The sequence below is a fragment of the Salvelinus sp. IW2-2015 genome, linkage group LG1, assembly GCF_002910315.2.
Source record: "Salvelinus sp. IW2-2015 linkage group LG1, ASM291031v2, whole genome shotgun sequence".
NCBI classification, from domain to species: Eukaryota; Metazoa; Chordata; class Actinopteri; order Salmoniformes; family Salmonidae; genus Salvelinus; species Salvelinus sp. IW2-2015.
The window spans coordinates 41,772,234-41,788,835 of record NC_036838.1 but is presented as its reverse complement, the minus strand read 5'-3'; the positions used below and the strand labels follow the sequence as shown (position 1 = coordinate 41,788,835).

The window sequence follows — 16,602 nt, the reverse complement described above, 5'->3', positions numbered from 1 at the left end:
AAAGGTAGGTCTATTCTGTCTGGGGTGGAAAGGTAGTCTATTCTGTCTGGGATGGAAAGTAGGTCTATTCTGTCTGGGGTGGAAAGGTAGGTCTATTCTGTCTGGGGTGGAAATGTAGGTCTATTCTGTCTGGGTGGAAAGGTAGATCTATTCTGTCTGGGTGGAAAGGTAGGTCTATTCTGTCTGCGGTGGAAAGGTAGGTCTATTCTGTCTTGGGTGGATAGGTAGGTCTATTCTGTCTTGGGTGGAAAGGTAGATCTATTTCTGTCTGGGGTGGAAAGGTAGATCTATTCTGTCTGGGGTGGAAAGGTAGGTCTATTCTGTCTGGGGTGGAAAGGTAGATATATTCTGTCTGGGGTGGAAAGGTAAGTCTATTCTGTCTGGGGTGGAAAGGTAAGTCTATTCTGTCTGTCGGTGGAAAGGTAGGCCTAATTTTTGAAAGTGCCATGCTCAGATTCCTAATTACATCTTAGATTTAATTATTTGCAAAGAGGGACAGTTTCGTTGCAAACAAGTCCCACTGATTTGGCATTGGAGAAATATGATGAGATGAACACACGCCTATCTCTCTGTCCTTCTGTGTGGAATTTGATTTATAAAAAAAGACTCTGCTAATATGAAAAATGATGTAGAATGTTAAAAATACATTTTTTTTCTCTGACATGCAAATACGATGATAGATTCATGCAATACTTTTACTATAAAGGAGATCTTTCTCCCTTTTCCACGGTGGGTCTTCAAATGCACAACCTTCCGTCCACCATCCCTGTGCACTATCAAATTTCCTGCGTTGCCATGTAATGCTTACAGGACGAAGAACAGTTTCTAAAACTGCATATCTAAGGCAAGGCACTGGTCTGTTCAGAAAGTGAGAGTAAACGGTAGACATGTTCTCTACTATCCACTTTCATTCATTATTTTGGGTATAGGGAGGATCACTTGCTTTTTTTCAGGGAGGATTTAGGTGAAATATATTTTGCTGTTGAGAGGGCCATCCATTTTCATTTCAGAGAGGTCCTATTTTCTCCATGTAACCCTCATTATAAATAACGGTCACTCCCTAAGGAGACAATAATTAGCCCTGTGCCACCAGATGCTCCCAGATTATGAGTGAACACATGGTCAGATGACGAGAGAGCAGCTGGAGTGGTGTTCTCCGGGAAAATACATGTCTCCATCAGGGCCAAAAAGGGCAACATAGACTGAGATGAACTCAGCCATATTGACAGCAGATCGGCAGATCGGCATCCAAACGCTGCTGGAGACTAGGAATTCCACATGGGTTGTGCACGCAGGGTACACTAAATTAGAAGGGTTGTAGCTACGGGGTGGGGAGCGTCTGTAAAACTTACAGGGAGAGGAGCGAACTGAGATAGGAAACACATACTTGCCAAAGCTACAAAATAGCAAAATGAGATTATCAGAAAATAACTAGGTAAGATAATCAAGTGAGAGTGGTTTAAAGCCTTCCTCTCTTTCCTTCCTTGAATAACTCCATAGAACAACTCTGCAGATCAACTGTAACATAATCCTTTGGCACCTTAGATTTATTTAAAAAAAAATGAATTCCACATTCCACACTGCATGGATGGCAAGTCCTAAAGCAGAGTGGATTGTAATGTTGACAGCAGAACATAATGAGCTGTGTGTGTGTGTGTTTGTGAGAGACTGAGAAAACATATATGCATGCATGCTTTGGCATGTGGCCCACCTCCAATAGGCTTTCTCTCTGTCCACCTGTGAGTTAACATTTTCTTTGATATGTCTAGCTTTTTCATCCCAGTGTAAAGAGCCAATTTATTTACTGTATGCGGTTGTCCTCCCAAGCGGCCAGCCTTGTTCGAGTAGAATTGTTTTATCTCATTTTATACCTTTGCTAGGTGTTGTCATGCTTAAACTGTGTTGACAATGGCCTGTGCTGTAACTATGCAACAATGTTATGGGAAGAAAGGGATGTGGTCAGCTGTACAGTGATGAATGTAGAGRTCAGAAGTCAATAAGAGTGTCAGTGTCAGGGACTAACCAGTGCCTTGCAGAGCTCATGTGTAAGACAACTATAAACATGCCTTTCAATCAAAAAAGCCACTATGTATCGAATCAATTCTCTTCATCATGTGGACTTGAGTCAGATATGTTTCTCTACAAGCTAAACAGCCATGATTATAATGCAGAACACTATACAGGAGCTAATTAGACCAATTAATCAGCTGTTTAACCTTGCAGTGTTTTCAAACAACTTTATTGCAGCAGCCAATGTCAAGAGGCTTGTTTGTTCATTACTTTCATTACTATTCTAGACAGCATAAAAATCAATGAGGTAGTAGACGAACGAATGCAGTATTAGCTCAGCTGGCAATTTAGTCCTGGATTGAAAGTACATACTGTAGTATTATAAGGGTGTTAGAAGTTGCCAGAATACATAATTCGATTTTGTATCTGTTCAGATTTGGGAATTATATAGCCACCTGAAAATCTCTCTCACACAGTGCAGACCTCAAAGCCTTCCATACGCATAGGTAGAATCAGTGGAACTACTACAGCCTGTAATCTAGCCAGCTCTCTCATCTCACATAATGTTATCCCATCAGCACAGCACAGGGCATGTCAACGGCACTTCAAATATTTACTCAATGTTAACAAATTGGTTCAGTGAGGCTATGATCCACAGCTCATGTCACCTTGGGACTCAGAATTAAGACTAATGACATTACGAACGAAAAATACCCATGGTTTGTTCTTTCCTCAAAATGGGATGAGTGGAAACTAACCTTGAAATCCACAATGTGTTGTCGTTTTTGTYATTGTAAACGACATGTCAAAGTGACTTGGACACTGGCGACCGATTTATTATGGTTCCATCTTGAGATGAGTTCAGTGAACGTGCTCCTTACCTCTGGTTGTCCCAGACAATGCTGTAAATAAAAAACAGAGGTTATTCCAAGGTATTTGTTTGGTTAATTGACTTCTATTTACCGCCAAGGATCATAATTCATAGAATTTGAAACCAATCCAGACTTTCCATTTAATAAGTAAGATGTAATAAAACGAGTATTGGATTAACAAAAACTCTTTGTATGTTATTATTGCATTTAGAGGTCAATATCTCAATAGTTGAGAATTGCTGTTATTTGTGAAGGTTAATGTAGTTGTTTCTGCTAGAGGGGACAGTTGTTTTACATGATGATAATGTGATAATGGGGACTCTATGTCTGGGGTTTCTGTGTGGTCCTAATTCTATTCCTCTTCCTTGTCCCCTTGTAGGAGTGGAGGGCATGGAGTGTTCATTACCCATGGACGGCAGACGGGTGTCCCTGAGCCAGCTATCACAGGACAGCTTCCGGGAGTGTCAGATCACCCTTACCTTAACAGACTTACTCATCATCATATTTTCTGGCATCTCTGTGTCCGTAGTGGCCATCATGACCAGCTTCTTCCTGGCCTCCATTGTCCACTGTTTCCAGCGCACAAGCAAAACCACTAAGGGAGATGAGGAGGAGAGTGAGGAGTGAGACTGACTGTGTCCCAGAGCACGCCTGACCGTGAGACCAGGCTGCTGCCCAACATGCTGCCCAACCTGCCGCCTCACACAGGTGGAGAACTGGGAGAGGAATAGAGGGATTGAGTGACACATTTTGCATTGGTTTGTGTGGTTTTCCAAAAGCCCTGATACTGCAGATGCTGTTCTCTCTGCATGTGTGGAAAATATATAAACATGTCCCAATGAGTTATAGTCACAGATAGAATAGATCATTCTCTATGTCTATGGTGTTGACAGTGTGCTGTGTTTGCTCTTTAAAAGCATACTGAATAGCTCTTTAATACACACAAATTCACTGGTGGTTGATGATTCGATAGGAACACCAAGATGTAGAAAAAATAATAAGTTTATAAAGAGTTGCATACTTTGCAGTTAGCTTTTCAGTGCTCAGCCTAGATCCAAACAAAGACATATCCAAACAAAGACATTATTATTAACATAAAAGCAAGTAATACAGATTTTCAGAAAAACTATTTACATTTGGTTTGACATTTTTACATCTTACAGACGTTCATACAGAGTCATTAAACTGTGATTTATTTTTAAATAAAGTAGCTATAAGTAGCCGCAGGCTCTTAGAGCCCAAAATGATTGCACTGAGTATTGGCTAAGTGAAAATGTTTGTTGGAGGATACAGTAAGTCTCATATTGAACCAGGGCCTTAGACTGCCATTATAATCTTTGGGCGGGTCACCTAAGCATTTTTTKGGGCCAAAACAGCGTAAAAAGTGTACTTTTCGTGATTGAAAAACACTTTCAGTGTAAACTTAAATGACTAAAACCAGATATAAAGTATGTAAAAAAGATAATAAAGCTATATATATATWTTTTTTATATAAACTTTGAGAACTAACAATCACCAAAAGCTAGACAGTCAGGGAGAATTGAACACTTCAAAAACAATRCATTTAGCAGTATTGATTTTGTTATTATGTTAAAGCATTAGAACACAGCATTAGCCAAGGCGAAATTGAATAGAATTGCAGGAAATTTGCTTTAAATCTGCTAAGATTTCTCTCAGCTCAAGGGATTTTTTTATTTGAATTGCAGTAAATTGGCTTAAAAATGCTAAAATGTCTGTACACCATCAAGATGGGGGCCRCTAAAATGTTCAGCCKCACCGACGAGCCGACCGCACCCAGTGCCACTCCCCGAGCTACGTCCAGTATAATGGAATGTCCTACCTTCTCAAGGAGTTCAATATGTTTTATTTTGGGACTGCCTCACAGGTTAACTAGCGWTCTGCAAAAATGGTTTTGCTGTTGCAGAATGCAATATTGATTAAGGGCAGCAGGAGGGGTAAAAGGAGTGTTCTGTGATGGAACATATAATTCATCTGACATATGCAGGTAGTCTCCGAGGTCTACGGATGGTTTTATATCCAGTATATATCCACAGCTGTCTGTATCAATGGAAATATAGTAAACRAAATGTTAAAAAAAGATTTACATCTTCCAGATGATACATGTTCCCTAGATTGAGAATTGTGAATTGTGTAAAATTTCATACATATAATCTAATAAACAATGATAATTATAGGTGTAGAACCAAAATAGAATTGATGTGTCAAATACTGCACTTTAAATGGTGACCGTTGTATCTGAGTTTGGCCCCTAACTCCACTGAGTGGACTAGTGTTGCCTATATCTGCCAAAGATTAGGTTTAGAGGAAATGGGCATTAGGGACTTCCATGTGGATTATGTAGTGTACAGTGTTGTAGTGTTGGTCCTTAATAAAAAGGAATCCACAGTATAGCCAAATAACATTAAATTGATGTAACTGTAAAATCACTTATGGTCTTCATGCAGATTGCAATTTGCTTTAAACCTTGATTAACTTGCTTAGTCAAATGTATCATTTAAGCTAGTTGGTTTCCCCTCACATGGCAAGAAAAAAATACATTTATAGCTATGGATAAAAAAACGGTATATTCACGAGAGGATGTCAAGCTGCAAAATGCAAAAAGCAGAGCAAAGAATAACATCCACAGTGGAAAAAAGTACACTTGGATTCTTTCTCTTAAAGAGAGAACATTTATGAATGTCACATTTTTTGGGGGAGGAATTACATTATGAACAGGGCAAAATATCATGTGCAGCGTTTTCGAGTGATGTGTTTCGCAGTGGGGAAAATAATAAGTCAAATGTGGCCTTAAAAGTCTCGGAATCAATGTACACCATACAGTTGATGCACAGAGATGTCATATAAAAGGGATACTTCAGAGCTCTCAGATGCTATCCTTGGTTGCTCATTATGTTCTGTATATTGTTTAGTGTTGGATTTCATCCAACATTTTCAATGGGATAGTTTGAGCAATAAATGAACAACGAAGACGTCCTTTTCATGGAATATTATAGTTTATATTACAGCCCACAGATTATAGTTTCTCATACCSTGAATATGATGTTATCTAGCACCAGTGTTGGATGCATATCAAACATTGGTTGTCAATGACTACAGGGGAGACCAAGTGTATAGATTTTCTTGGCAACACTGCATAGGATGGACAGCTACATGAATTGCTTATTATTGTTTGAGAAATGAATAAATGCTTCAGTTAACCTTTCATATGACCATCATACAGTATGTGTAGCATAACATTGAGACATATAACCATAATGAAGACACTGAGATAAATACATGTCTGTTCATGCAGTTTCCTGTGAACATAGCATTGAGTATGAAGTAACAATAATTGCAATCTATGAATTGTCAAGCATGTGTCATTCACAATATTCAGTATAAAGGAAATTAAYTATCCTGACTAATCATCCATCACAGTGGGTAATGTGACAGGTATTGGTTTTACCATGAATAAGCAACAGTGTGCAATAACAAATATGTCTTACATGAATCCTTAGCATAATGGAAGTTCAGGTCCTAAAAACCACAGAAATACACCTTGTAAGTACAGCAGATAACTTCTAACTACTATGTAGTTACAGTGAAATGATATGACAAATATTTTAGTTAGCTTGGAGCAATTTTCAGCATGGCGTTTATTTAATTAATTCGATAAGTTATTAATTCATTTATCGTTAGATACGAACAAAGCATGTAACCCTAGTTTTTATTTCTGCTTTCCAGATTCATATGTATATTTTTCTATTAAAGTCTATGGGATGCAACTCTTCTGTGTCTTCACATATCACATGGGAGGTCTCCTGGCTATCTGTGCCAGTTCACCTTGACAATGGTTCTATATCCTTGAAGAACACACGTCACTGATGGATACTGTCGTATGTTTTTCTTGACTTAAAATAAGATGATGTCACTCCACTTTATGTTTAAAAAGTTAAAAGTGGAATCAAGGCCGTTAAAAACAATTAGCATGTTTGGAAACATATGGTGTGACCTTTGTGAGCTGTCTGAATCCATGTCATAAAGATAGTACCATTGTGTTGTCAGCATTAAAACTGTTTAAAATCATACAAAAGAAAGTAAATTAGGCTTCTTCTGTATTTCTGTTACCAGACCTGTAAGCCTTCACACGTAGGGACATACTATTTTGACCAGGTCATTGCATTATTCTCGTAGACTGTGAAAAAGTCATATTGTGTCAACCACATAAATCATTAACATATATATACATGGCCTGGACATCCTCTTCATCTTTGACATGCATTGATACATTATTACCTGATAATAAGTCACACTTCAAATGGCATATCCAATCAAATTTGGCATAGATCTGACATGCAATCAGTTGGCAGCATTTAGGAAAATTATGTTCTTTGCACAGTTTTTTTGCTAAATTTGTAATTCCAACAAAAAAAGCTATGAACAACATTGTCAGAGCAGGATGTATAATGTATGTGTGCAAAATTTTTTTTTTTTTTTTAAGTGGCATTTTTAAATAATTATCTGTCTTGTTCCCCCCCCCCCCCACCCACCCCAAACACACAACACCAACACACACAACACACACAACAACACACACACACATACACACACACTACACACACACACACACACACGCACCGCACACGCACACGCACCGGCACACACACGCACACACAGGCACACACAGGCATACATGGACATAGAATCTCACACCACTCTTTTATAACACACTGAGGTACACTCTCTTCCCCTGTTGTGATCACTGGATACAGCAAAATGCAAAAATAGAATAACTAGAGTAACTGAAAGTCAACTCTCAACTCACTGCTCCACCTTAACTTTCACAAACTAAACTTGTGATGATAATGAGCTAGTACATGGTATTATTTCCTGATACCAGTCAGGAAGACCAATAATGGTTTGTTTGATCGGCTCAGTCAGTCCCTGAGCCCTCCTGTGTTCTGTAGTAAACATATCTGTAGTAACTGCACGCTTTGTTATCTACCACACACTGTTAGCACAAAGTGCGTATGCAAATGCTGCTCTATTTTTGGCAAGGGTGATATATACAGAAGTAAGAGACTTTAAGAAGTCCTTGTATCTCTCTCTCCTCTGTATTTGAGCTGGTTGGCATTGATATAATCTTTTAAAAGGAATAAAAAAAAATTGAGAGGAAAAAAGGTTGATGTACGATAATTATACAAACATATTATGAGGCAAAGTTCAACACACAAAAGGAAATGCACTATTCCAAATGAATGGCACATATGTAAATTGTTCACTTTCACATCTGACAGCCGTGCTGCTTTTGCAGATTGCTCAGGTGAACATAAATCGTAAAGGCATGTCAGTTGGCTGAAATCAGGCCTTGCATCTGTGTCTTTTAGGGGAAACCATTAAATTMATTGGTTATACAAAGGCTTGTGTTTTTTCCTTTGAAGATTTCTACACATGTTCTGGCACAAACACAGGTACCTCACTATTATGTACTATAGTGTTAATCAGGGGATGTCTTCAAGCGAAGATCAGGACTGGAGAGTGATCTGACTGAAACAAGATTTCCATATAGGCAAAGAGGACATAACCCCAACTASAGACTTAGCAGGGGGAGTGTCTGTTAGAGGGAAAATCATCTCTGGGCAATCCATACTCAAACAGCGAGGAAGGGGCATTAATAGTATGAAGTGGGTTTATCACCTGAGTGTGAGCCAATGAACAGAGCCCGGGGAGGGTGGTGTTGATGATGAGTATTCTCCTGCAACCATTTACCTCATTTGGTTGTCATGGCTACACAGCCAGAGGCCGGTGCTCTTGGAAGGCGAGGAGGGAACGGAGAGGGGAGAGGGAGAGATGTGGAGAAGCATGGCCCTCAGCATGTCTGCCTTGCATTTCCCTCTCCCACTGAACTAACTGGACCTGGCATCTAATCACTACGCCCCTGTGAACTGATCTCTAACTCCTTCCTCCGACTACTATTCCTCAGAGGAGGCTGGTGGGAGGAGCTATAGGAAGATGGGCTCATTATAATGTATGGAATGGAATCAATGGAATGGTGTCAAACACATTGTTGTGTTTGATGTGTTTGGTATCATTCCRTATACTCCATTCCAGCTATTACAGTCAGCCCATTCTCCTATGGCTTCTCCCACCAGCCTCCTCTGCTATTCCTCCTACAACTCTGACTCCTCTACAAGATAATATGATCTAATAGGTTTTCTAAGGTAATTTTTTAATTGCCTCTTTTTTGGCATCAGCCTTTTTTGGCCCCATATTGGCATTAGAGAAACAGTAGTATGTCCTTCAAGATTAAGGATTACGTATTTCTGCCACTAGTGACCACTATTCCACACATACCAATAGATACTTCTACACTAATMATTTCAGATTACAGATTATTTTACATCCAATCATCTCTGTGTTTTCAGTCATTTTACGCAATCTTGCAATGTCATACATATTATATTGTCCCTGCAAGAATATGCACAGCACACATTCTCTGTATGACCTTGAAAACGGAGTCTCTCAGATGGAAAAGATTGCAGTTGATAGAATTCTGTATAATTGATACATGTTTTCACCCACTTATACTGTATGTACTGGAAGTGACTAAGCTGCCAACAGTCCGAGTCAACCGTCCCTTAATTTACATTTACATTTAAGTCAATTTAGCAGACGCTCTTATCCAGAGCGACTTTACAAATTGGTGCATTCACCTTATGATATCCAGTGGAACAACCACTTTAAATAGTGCATCTAACTCTTTTAAGGGGGGGGTTAGAAGGATTTATTTATCCTATACCTAGGTATTCCTTAAAGAGGTGGGTTCAGGTGTCTCCGGAAGGTGGTGATTGACTCGCTGACCCTGGCGTCGTGAGGGAGTTTGTTCCACCATTGGGTGCCAGAGCAGCGAACAGTTTTGACTGGCTGAGCGGGAACTGTACTTCCTCAGAGGTAGGGGCGGCGACAGGCCAGAGGTGGATGAACGCAGTGCCCTTGTTTGGGTGTAGGGCCTGATCAGAGCCTGAAGGTACGGAGGTGCCGTTCCCCTCACGCTCCGTAGGCAGCCACCATGGTTCTTGTAGCGGATGCGAGCTTCAACTGGAAGCCAGTGGAGAGAGCGGAGGAGCGGTTGGTGACGTGAGAGAACTTGGCGGAAAGTTGAACACCAGACGGGCTGCGCGTTCTGGATGAGTTGTAGGGGTTTAATGGCACAGGCAAGGAGCCAGCCAACAGCGAGCTTCAGAATCAGCACGGGAGATGACAAGTGGCCTGATTAGGACCTGCGCCGCTTCCTGCGTGAGTGAGGGTCGTACTCTGCGAATGTTGTAGAGCATGAACCTACAGGAACGGGTCACCGCCTTGATGTTAGTTGAGAACGACAGGGTGTTCCAGGATCACGCCAAGGTTCTTAAGCACTCTGGAGGAGGACACAATGGAGTTGTCAACCTGATGGCGAGATCATGGAACGGGCAGTCCTTCCCCGGGAGAAGAGCAGCTCCGTCTTCCGAGGTCAGCTTGAGGTGGTGATCCGTCATCCACACTGATATGTCTGCCAGACATGCAGAGATGCGATTCACCACCTGGTTACAGAGCAGAGGGGGAAAGAGAAGATTAATTGTGTGTCGTCTGCATAGCAATGATAGAGAGACCATGTGAGATTGACAGAGCCAAGTGACTTGTGTATAGCGAGAATAGGAGAGGGCCTAGAACAGACGCCTCGGGGACACCAGTGGTGAAGACACGTGGTGCGGAGACAGATTCTCGCCACGCCACCTGGTAGGAGCGACCTGTCAGGAGGACGCAATCCAAGCGTGGGCCGCGCCGGAAGATGCCCAGCTCGGAGAGGGTGGAGAGGAGGATCTGATGGTCACAGTATCAAAGGCAGCCGATAGGTCTAGAAGGATGAGAGCAGAGGAGAGAGAGTTAGCTTTAGCAGTGCGGAGGCCCTCCGTGACACAGGAGAAGAGCAGTCTCAGTTGAATGACTAGTCTTGAAACCTGACTGATTTGAGATCAAGAAGTCATTCTGAGAGAGATAGCAAGGAGAAGACTGGCCAAGGACCGGCACGTTCAATGAGTTTTTGGAGAGGAAAAGAAAGAAGGGATACTGGTCTGTCAGTTGTTGACATCGGAGGGATCGAGTTAAGGTTTTTTCAGCCAGGGTGCAACTCTCGCTCTCTGAAGAGGAAGGGACGTAGCCAGTGGTCAAGGATGAGTTGATGAGCGAGGTTGACGGTAAGGGAAAGGTCTCCGGAAATGTCTGGAGAAGAGAGGACGGGATAGGTCAAAGCGGCAGGTTGTTGGCGGCCGCCGTCCACAAGACCGCGACGTTTCATCTGGAGAGAGGGTGAGAAAGAGGTCAAAGCACAGGGCTAGCGGCAGTGTGAGCAAAACAGCGGTGTCCCTTTGACTTAGCAAACGAGTCGGATGTCGTCACCTTCTTTTCAAAATGGTGACGAAGTCATCAGCAGAGAGCCGAGGGTGGAGGACGGGGAGAGGATCAGAGGGAGAGAAGGTGGCAAAGAGCTTCCTAGGGTAGAGGCAGATGCTTGGAATTTGAGTGGTAGAAATTGGCTTTAGCAGCAGAGACAGAAGAGGAGAATGTCAGAGGAGGAGGAGTGAAAGGATGCCAGTCCGCAGGGAGGCGAGTTTTCCTCCATTTCCGCTCGGCTGCCCGGAGCCCTGTTCTGTGAGCTCGCAATGAGTCGTCGAGCCACGGAGAGGAGGACCGAGCCGGCCTGGAGGATAGGGGACAATAGAGAGTCAAAGGATGCAGAAAGGAGGAGAGGAGGGTTGATGAGGCAGAATATAGGAGATAGGTTGGAGAAGGTTTGAGCAGAGAGGAAGAGATGATAGGATGGAAGAGGAGAGAGTAGCGGAGGAGAGAGAGCGAAGGTTGGGACGCGCGCTACCAATCCGAGTAGGGCAGTGTGGGAAGTGTTGATGAGAAGCGAGAGGGAAAAGATACAAGGTAGTGGTCGAACTTGGAGGGAGTTTGCAATGAGATTAGTGCGACAGAACCAGCATCTAGTAAAGATGAGGGTCAAGCGTATTGCCTGCCTTTGTGATAAGGGGGAAGGTGAGAGGGTGAGTCAAAAGAGGAGAGGAGTGGAAGAAGGAGGCAGAAGAGAATGAGTCAAAGGTAGACGTGGGGAGGTTAAAGTCACCCAGAACTGTGAGGGTGAGCCATCCCTCAGGAAAGGAACTTATCAGGGGTCAAGTCATTGATGCAACTCTCCAAGGGAACCTGAGAGGGCCGATAAAATGATAAGGATGTTAAGCTTGAAAGGGCCTGGTAATGTGACAGCATGGAATTCAAAGGAGGCGATAGACAGAGGGTCAGGGGAGAAAGAGAGAATGTCCACATTGGGAGAGATGAGGATCCCAGTGCACACACCCCGGCGACCAGAAGCTCTCGGGGTGTGCGAGACACGTGGGCAGAGACGAGGAGAGCAGTAGGAAGTAGCAGTGTTATCAGTGGTAATTCCGATGTTTCCGTCAGTGCCAAGAAGTCGAGGACTGGCGGGAAGCATAGGCTGAGATGAACTCTGCCTTGTTGGCCGAAGATCGCAGTTCCAGAGGTGCCTTGAAGACCTGGAACTCCACGTGGTCGCTGCGCGCTGGGACCACCAGGTTAGAGTAGCGCAGCGCCACGCGGTGTAAGCGCTTTTGATATGGTCTGGCAGAGAGAGGAGAGAACAGGGATAGACAGACCCATTAGTTGACAGGCTACAGAACGGCTACGCTAATCGCAAAGGAGATCTTGGAATGACAAGTGGACTACACGTCCATCGAATGTTCAGAAAGTTAAGCTTACGTTGACCAAAAAATCTTACTTGACTAAAATGATATAGTACTGCTTGCTGGTGAAATACGGCTAGCTAGCAAGTGGCTGCGTTGTTGACTTTGTTTGAAAAGTGTAGCATGGCTAGGTAACCTCCTAACGAGCTAGTAACCATCGACAAATTACTCTAGACTACCCAATTATCTTGGATACAAAGACGGCTATGTAGCCAGCTAAGATCAAACAAATCAAACTGTTGTACTGTAATGAAATGAAATGTTAATACTACCTGTAATACTACCTGTGGAGCAAAGCCGGAATGCAACTACTCGCTCCAATCCAACACCCGTAAGTGCGTATCGTAGAGGGAGAGCATAGAAGTGTTGTTTCTTGTATTATTGTCTTTTGGTCTTCTTCTTAGTTTAGGACTGCTTCACATATGGATGTCATCCATCCTATGACCAGGAAACCAAGACTGGAAACTCAGCAGCTTAAAGAGGAAGTCAGATAACACTGCTGAAAGGAAGGTTTGGCCTGCTGGCCCACAGTGGGATTGGAGGTGAAGGAGGAGGGTCAGGTTGCTGTGGTAAAAGGAGCCACCCCTCATACTTACCTTCACGCTAATGTAACCGGTGTGAAATGGCTAGTAGTTGGTGGGGTGCGCGCTAATAGCGTTTCAATTGGTGACGTCACTCGCTCTGAGCCTTGAAGTAATTTGTTCCCCTTGCTCTGCAAGGGCTAAGCTTTTGTGGCGCTGATGTGGTAACGATGCTTTTGGGAGGCAGTTGTTGATGTGTGCAGAGGGTCCCTGGTTCCAGCCCAGAAGGGGCGAGGAGAGGACGGAACAATACTGTTACACTAAGACTGCCTGTGTGCACAAGGACACGGGTGGTTTCAACTCTGGAGCTTAAGGTAAGGAGTTGAAAATAAAATGTTGGTCGATCCTGAGGTCTATATACAGTTGAAGTCGGAAGTTTACATACACCTTAGCCAAATACATTTAAACTCAGTTTTTCGCAATTCCTGGCATTTAAACCTAGTAAAATTCCCTGTCTTAGGTCAGTTAGGATCACCACTTTATTTTAAGAATGTGAAATGTCAGAATAATAGTAGAGAGAATGACATAATTCAGCTTTTACTTTTTTCATCACATTCCCAGTGGAAACAGCAGTTGTACATACACTCAATTAGTATTGGTAGCATTGCCTTAAATTGTTTAACTTGGGTCTGTCACAACTCGACCGAAGGTGGCTCCCCTGCCTGTTCGGGCGGCGCTCGGCGGTCGTCGTCGCCGGTCTACTAGCCGCCACCGATCCCTTTTTCCTTTTCTGTTTGTTTGGTCTTATTGGTTGCACCTGTCTCTTATTTTGTTTCTTGATTTATGTCTATTTAAGCCTGTTAGGCCCGCCTATGTTTGTGCGGGATTGTTTTCTGTTAGTCAGGGTGTGCGTGTTTGTGTTCCTGTCCGTTTGTGCCTGTGTTGGGTCGGACTATTTTTCTTCTATTTTTTCACCTATGGTTTTGGGCGTTCGTTTGGGAATCCAAATAAAGATGGTTTCCCCAGTATCCTCTGCTCTCTGCAATTGACTCTGCACCCACCACTCCAGGCGATTGTGACAGGGTCAAATGTTTCGGGTAGCCTTCCACAAGCTTCCCATTCATATTGGGTGAATTTGTGGCCCATTCCTCCTGACAGAGCACGTGTAACTGAGTCAGTTTGTGAGGCCTCCTTGCTCGCACCGCTTTTTCAGTTTTGCCCACAGATTTTTATAGGATTGAGGTCAGGTGCTTGTGATGGCCACTCCAATACCTTGACCTTTGTTGTCCTTAAGCCCATTTTTGCCACATACTTTTGGAACGTATGCTGGGGTCATTGTCCATTTGGAAGACCCAATTTGCGACCAAGCTTTAACTTCGCATGACTGATGTCTTGAGATGTTGCTTCAATATATCCACATTCATTTCCCATCAAATTCAAATCAAATCAAATGTATTTTATAGCCCTTCTTACATCAGCTGATATCTCAAAGTGCTGTACAGAAACCCAGCCTAAAACCCCAAACAGCAAGCAATGCAGGTGTAGAGGCACGGTGGCTAGGAAAAACTCCCTAGAAAGGCCAAAACTAGGAAGAAACCTTAGAGAGAACCAGGCTATGAGGGTGGCCATTCCTCTTCTGGCTGTGCCGGGTGGAGATTATAAACAGAACAATGGTCAGATGTTCAAATGTTCATAAATGACCAGCATGGTTCAAATAATAATAATCACAGTAGTTGTTGAGGGTGCAACAAGTCAGCACCTCAGGAGTAAATGTCAGTTGGCTATTCATAGCCAAGCCTAAAGAGTATGTCTACCGCTCCTGCTGTCTCTAGAGAGTTGAAACAGCAGGTCTGGACAGGTAGCACGTCCGGTGAACAGGTCAGGGTTCCATAGCCGCAGGCAGAAGAGTTGAAACTGGAGCACAGCATGGCCATCGTGGACTGGGGACAGCAAGAAGTCTCATTGCCCAGGTAGTCTGAGACCATGCTCCGGGGTCCTCCGAGAGAGAGAAAGAAAGAAAGAGAGAAAGAGAGAATTAGAGAGAGCATACTTAAATTCACACAGGACACCGGATAAGACAGCAGAAGTACTCCAGATATAACAGAGTGACCCTAGCCCCTCAACACATAAACTACTGCAGCATAAATACTGGAGGCTGAGACAGGAGGGGTCAGGAGACACTGTGGCCCCATCCGATGATACCCCCAGACAGGGCCAAACAGGCAGGATATAACCCCACCCACTTTGCCAAAGCACAGCCYCCACACCAACAGATGGATATCTTCAACCACCAACTTACCATCCTGAGACAAGGAGGGGTGCATCACTCAAGTGATRCACCCCTCCTAGGGACGGCATGGAAGAGCACCAGTAAGCCAGTGACTCAGCCCCTGTAATAGGGTTAGAGGCAGAGAATCCCAGTGGAGGGGTACCGGCCAGGCAGAGACAGCAAGGGTGGTTCGTTGCTCCAGAGCCTTTCCGTTCACCTTCACACTCCTGGGCAAGACTACACTCAATCATATGACCCACTGAAGAGAAGAGTCTTCAGTAAAGACTTAAAGGTTGAGACCGAGTCTGCGTCTCTCACATGGGTAGGCAGACCATTCCATAAAAATRGAGCTCTATAGGAGAAAGCCCTGCCTCCAGCTGTTTGCTTAGAAATTCTAGGGACAATTAGGAGGCCTGCGTCTTGTGACCGTAGCGTACGTGTAGATATKTACGGCAGGACCAAATCGGAAAGATAGGTAGGAGCAAGCCCATGTAATGCTTTGTAGGTAAGCAGTAAAACCTTGAAATCAGCCCTAGCCTTAACAGGAAGCCAGTGTAGGGAGGCTAGCACTGGAGTAATATGAACCAACTTTTTGGTTCTAGTCAGGATTCTTGCAGCCGTATTTAGCACTAACTGAAGTTAATTTAGTGCTTTATCCGGGAAGCCGGAAAGTAGAGCATTTCAGTAGTCTAACCTAGAAGTAACAAAAGCATGGATGCCATCATGATGCCATCTATTTTATGAAGTGCACCAGTCCCTCCTGCAGCAAAGCACCCCCACAACATGATGCTGCCACCAGGTCATCCAGGTCATCTATAAGTCYTTGCTAGGTAAAGCCCCRCCTCATCTCAGCTCACTGGTCACCATAGCAGCACCCATCCGTAGCATGCACTCCAGCAGGTATATTTCACTGGTCACCCCCAAAGCCAATTCCTAATTTGGCCGCCTTTCCTTCCAGTGACTGCCAATGACTGGAACGAACTGCAAAATTCACAGAAGCTGGAGACTCATATCTCCTTCACTAACTTTAAACACCAGCTGTCAGAGCAGCTCACAGATCACTGCACCTGTACATAGCCCATCTGTAAATAGCCCATCCAACTACCTCATCCCCTTACTTTTATTTATTT

General features: G+C 43.5%; 1 protein-coding gene across 1 annotated transcript in view; it reads left to right on the top strand.

Annotated features, from left to right (window-relative positions):
* The window catches only part of LOC111967738 (leucine-rich repeat-containing protein 38), a 28,251-nt gene extending 20,897 nt beyond the window's left edge, over positions 1-7,354 (top strand). The window contains exon 2 of the mRNA XM_023993055.2: positions 3,262-7,354. Within this exon, the coding sequence (XP_023848823.1) occupies positions 3,262-3,509 (248 nt within the window). The 3' untranslated portion in view covers positions 3,510-7,354. The remainder of the gene's footprint in view (positions 1-3,261) is intronic.
* Positions 7,355-16,602: the final 9,248 nt, after the last annotated feature.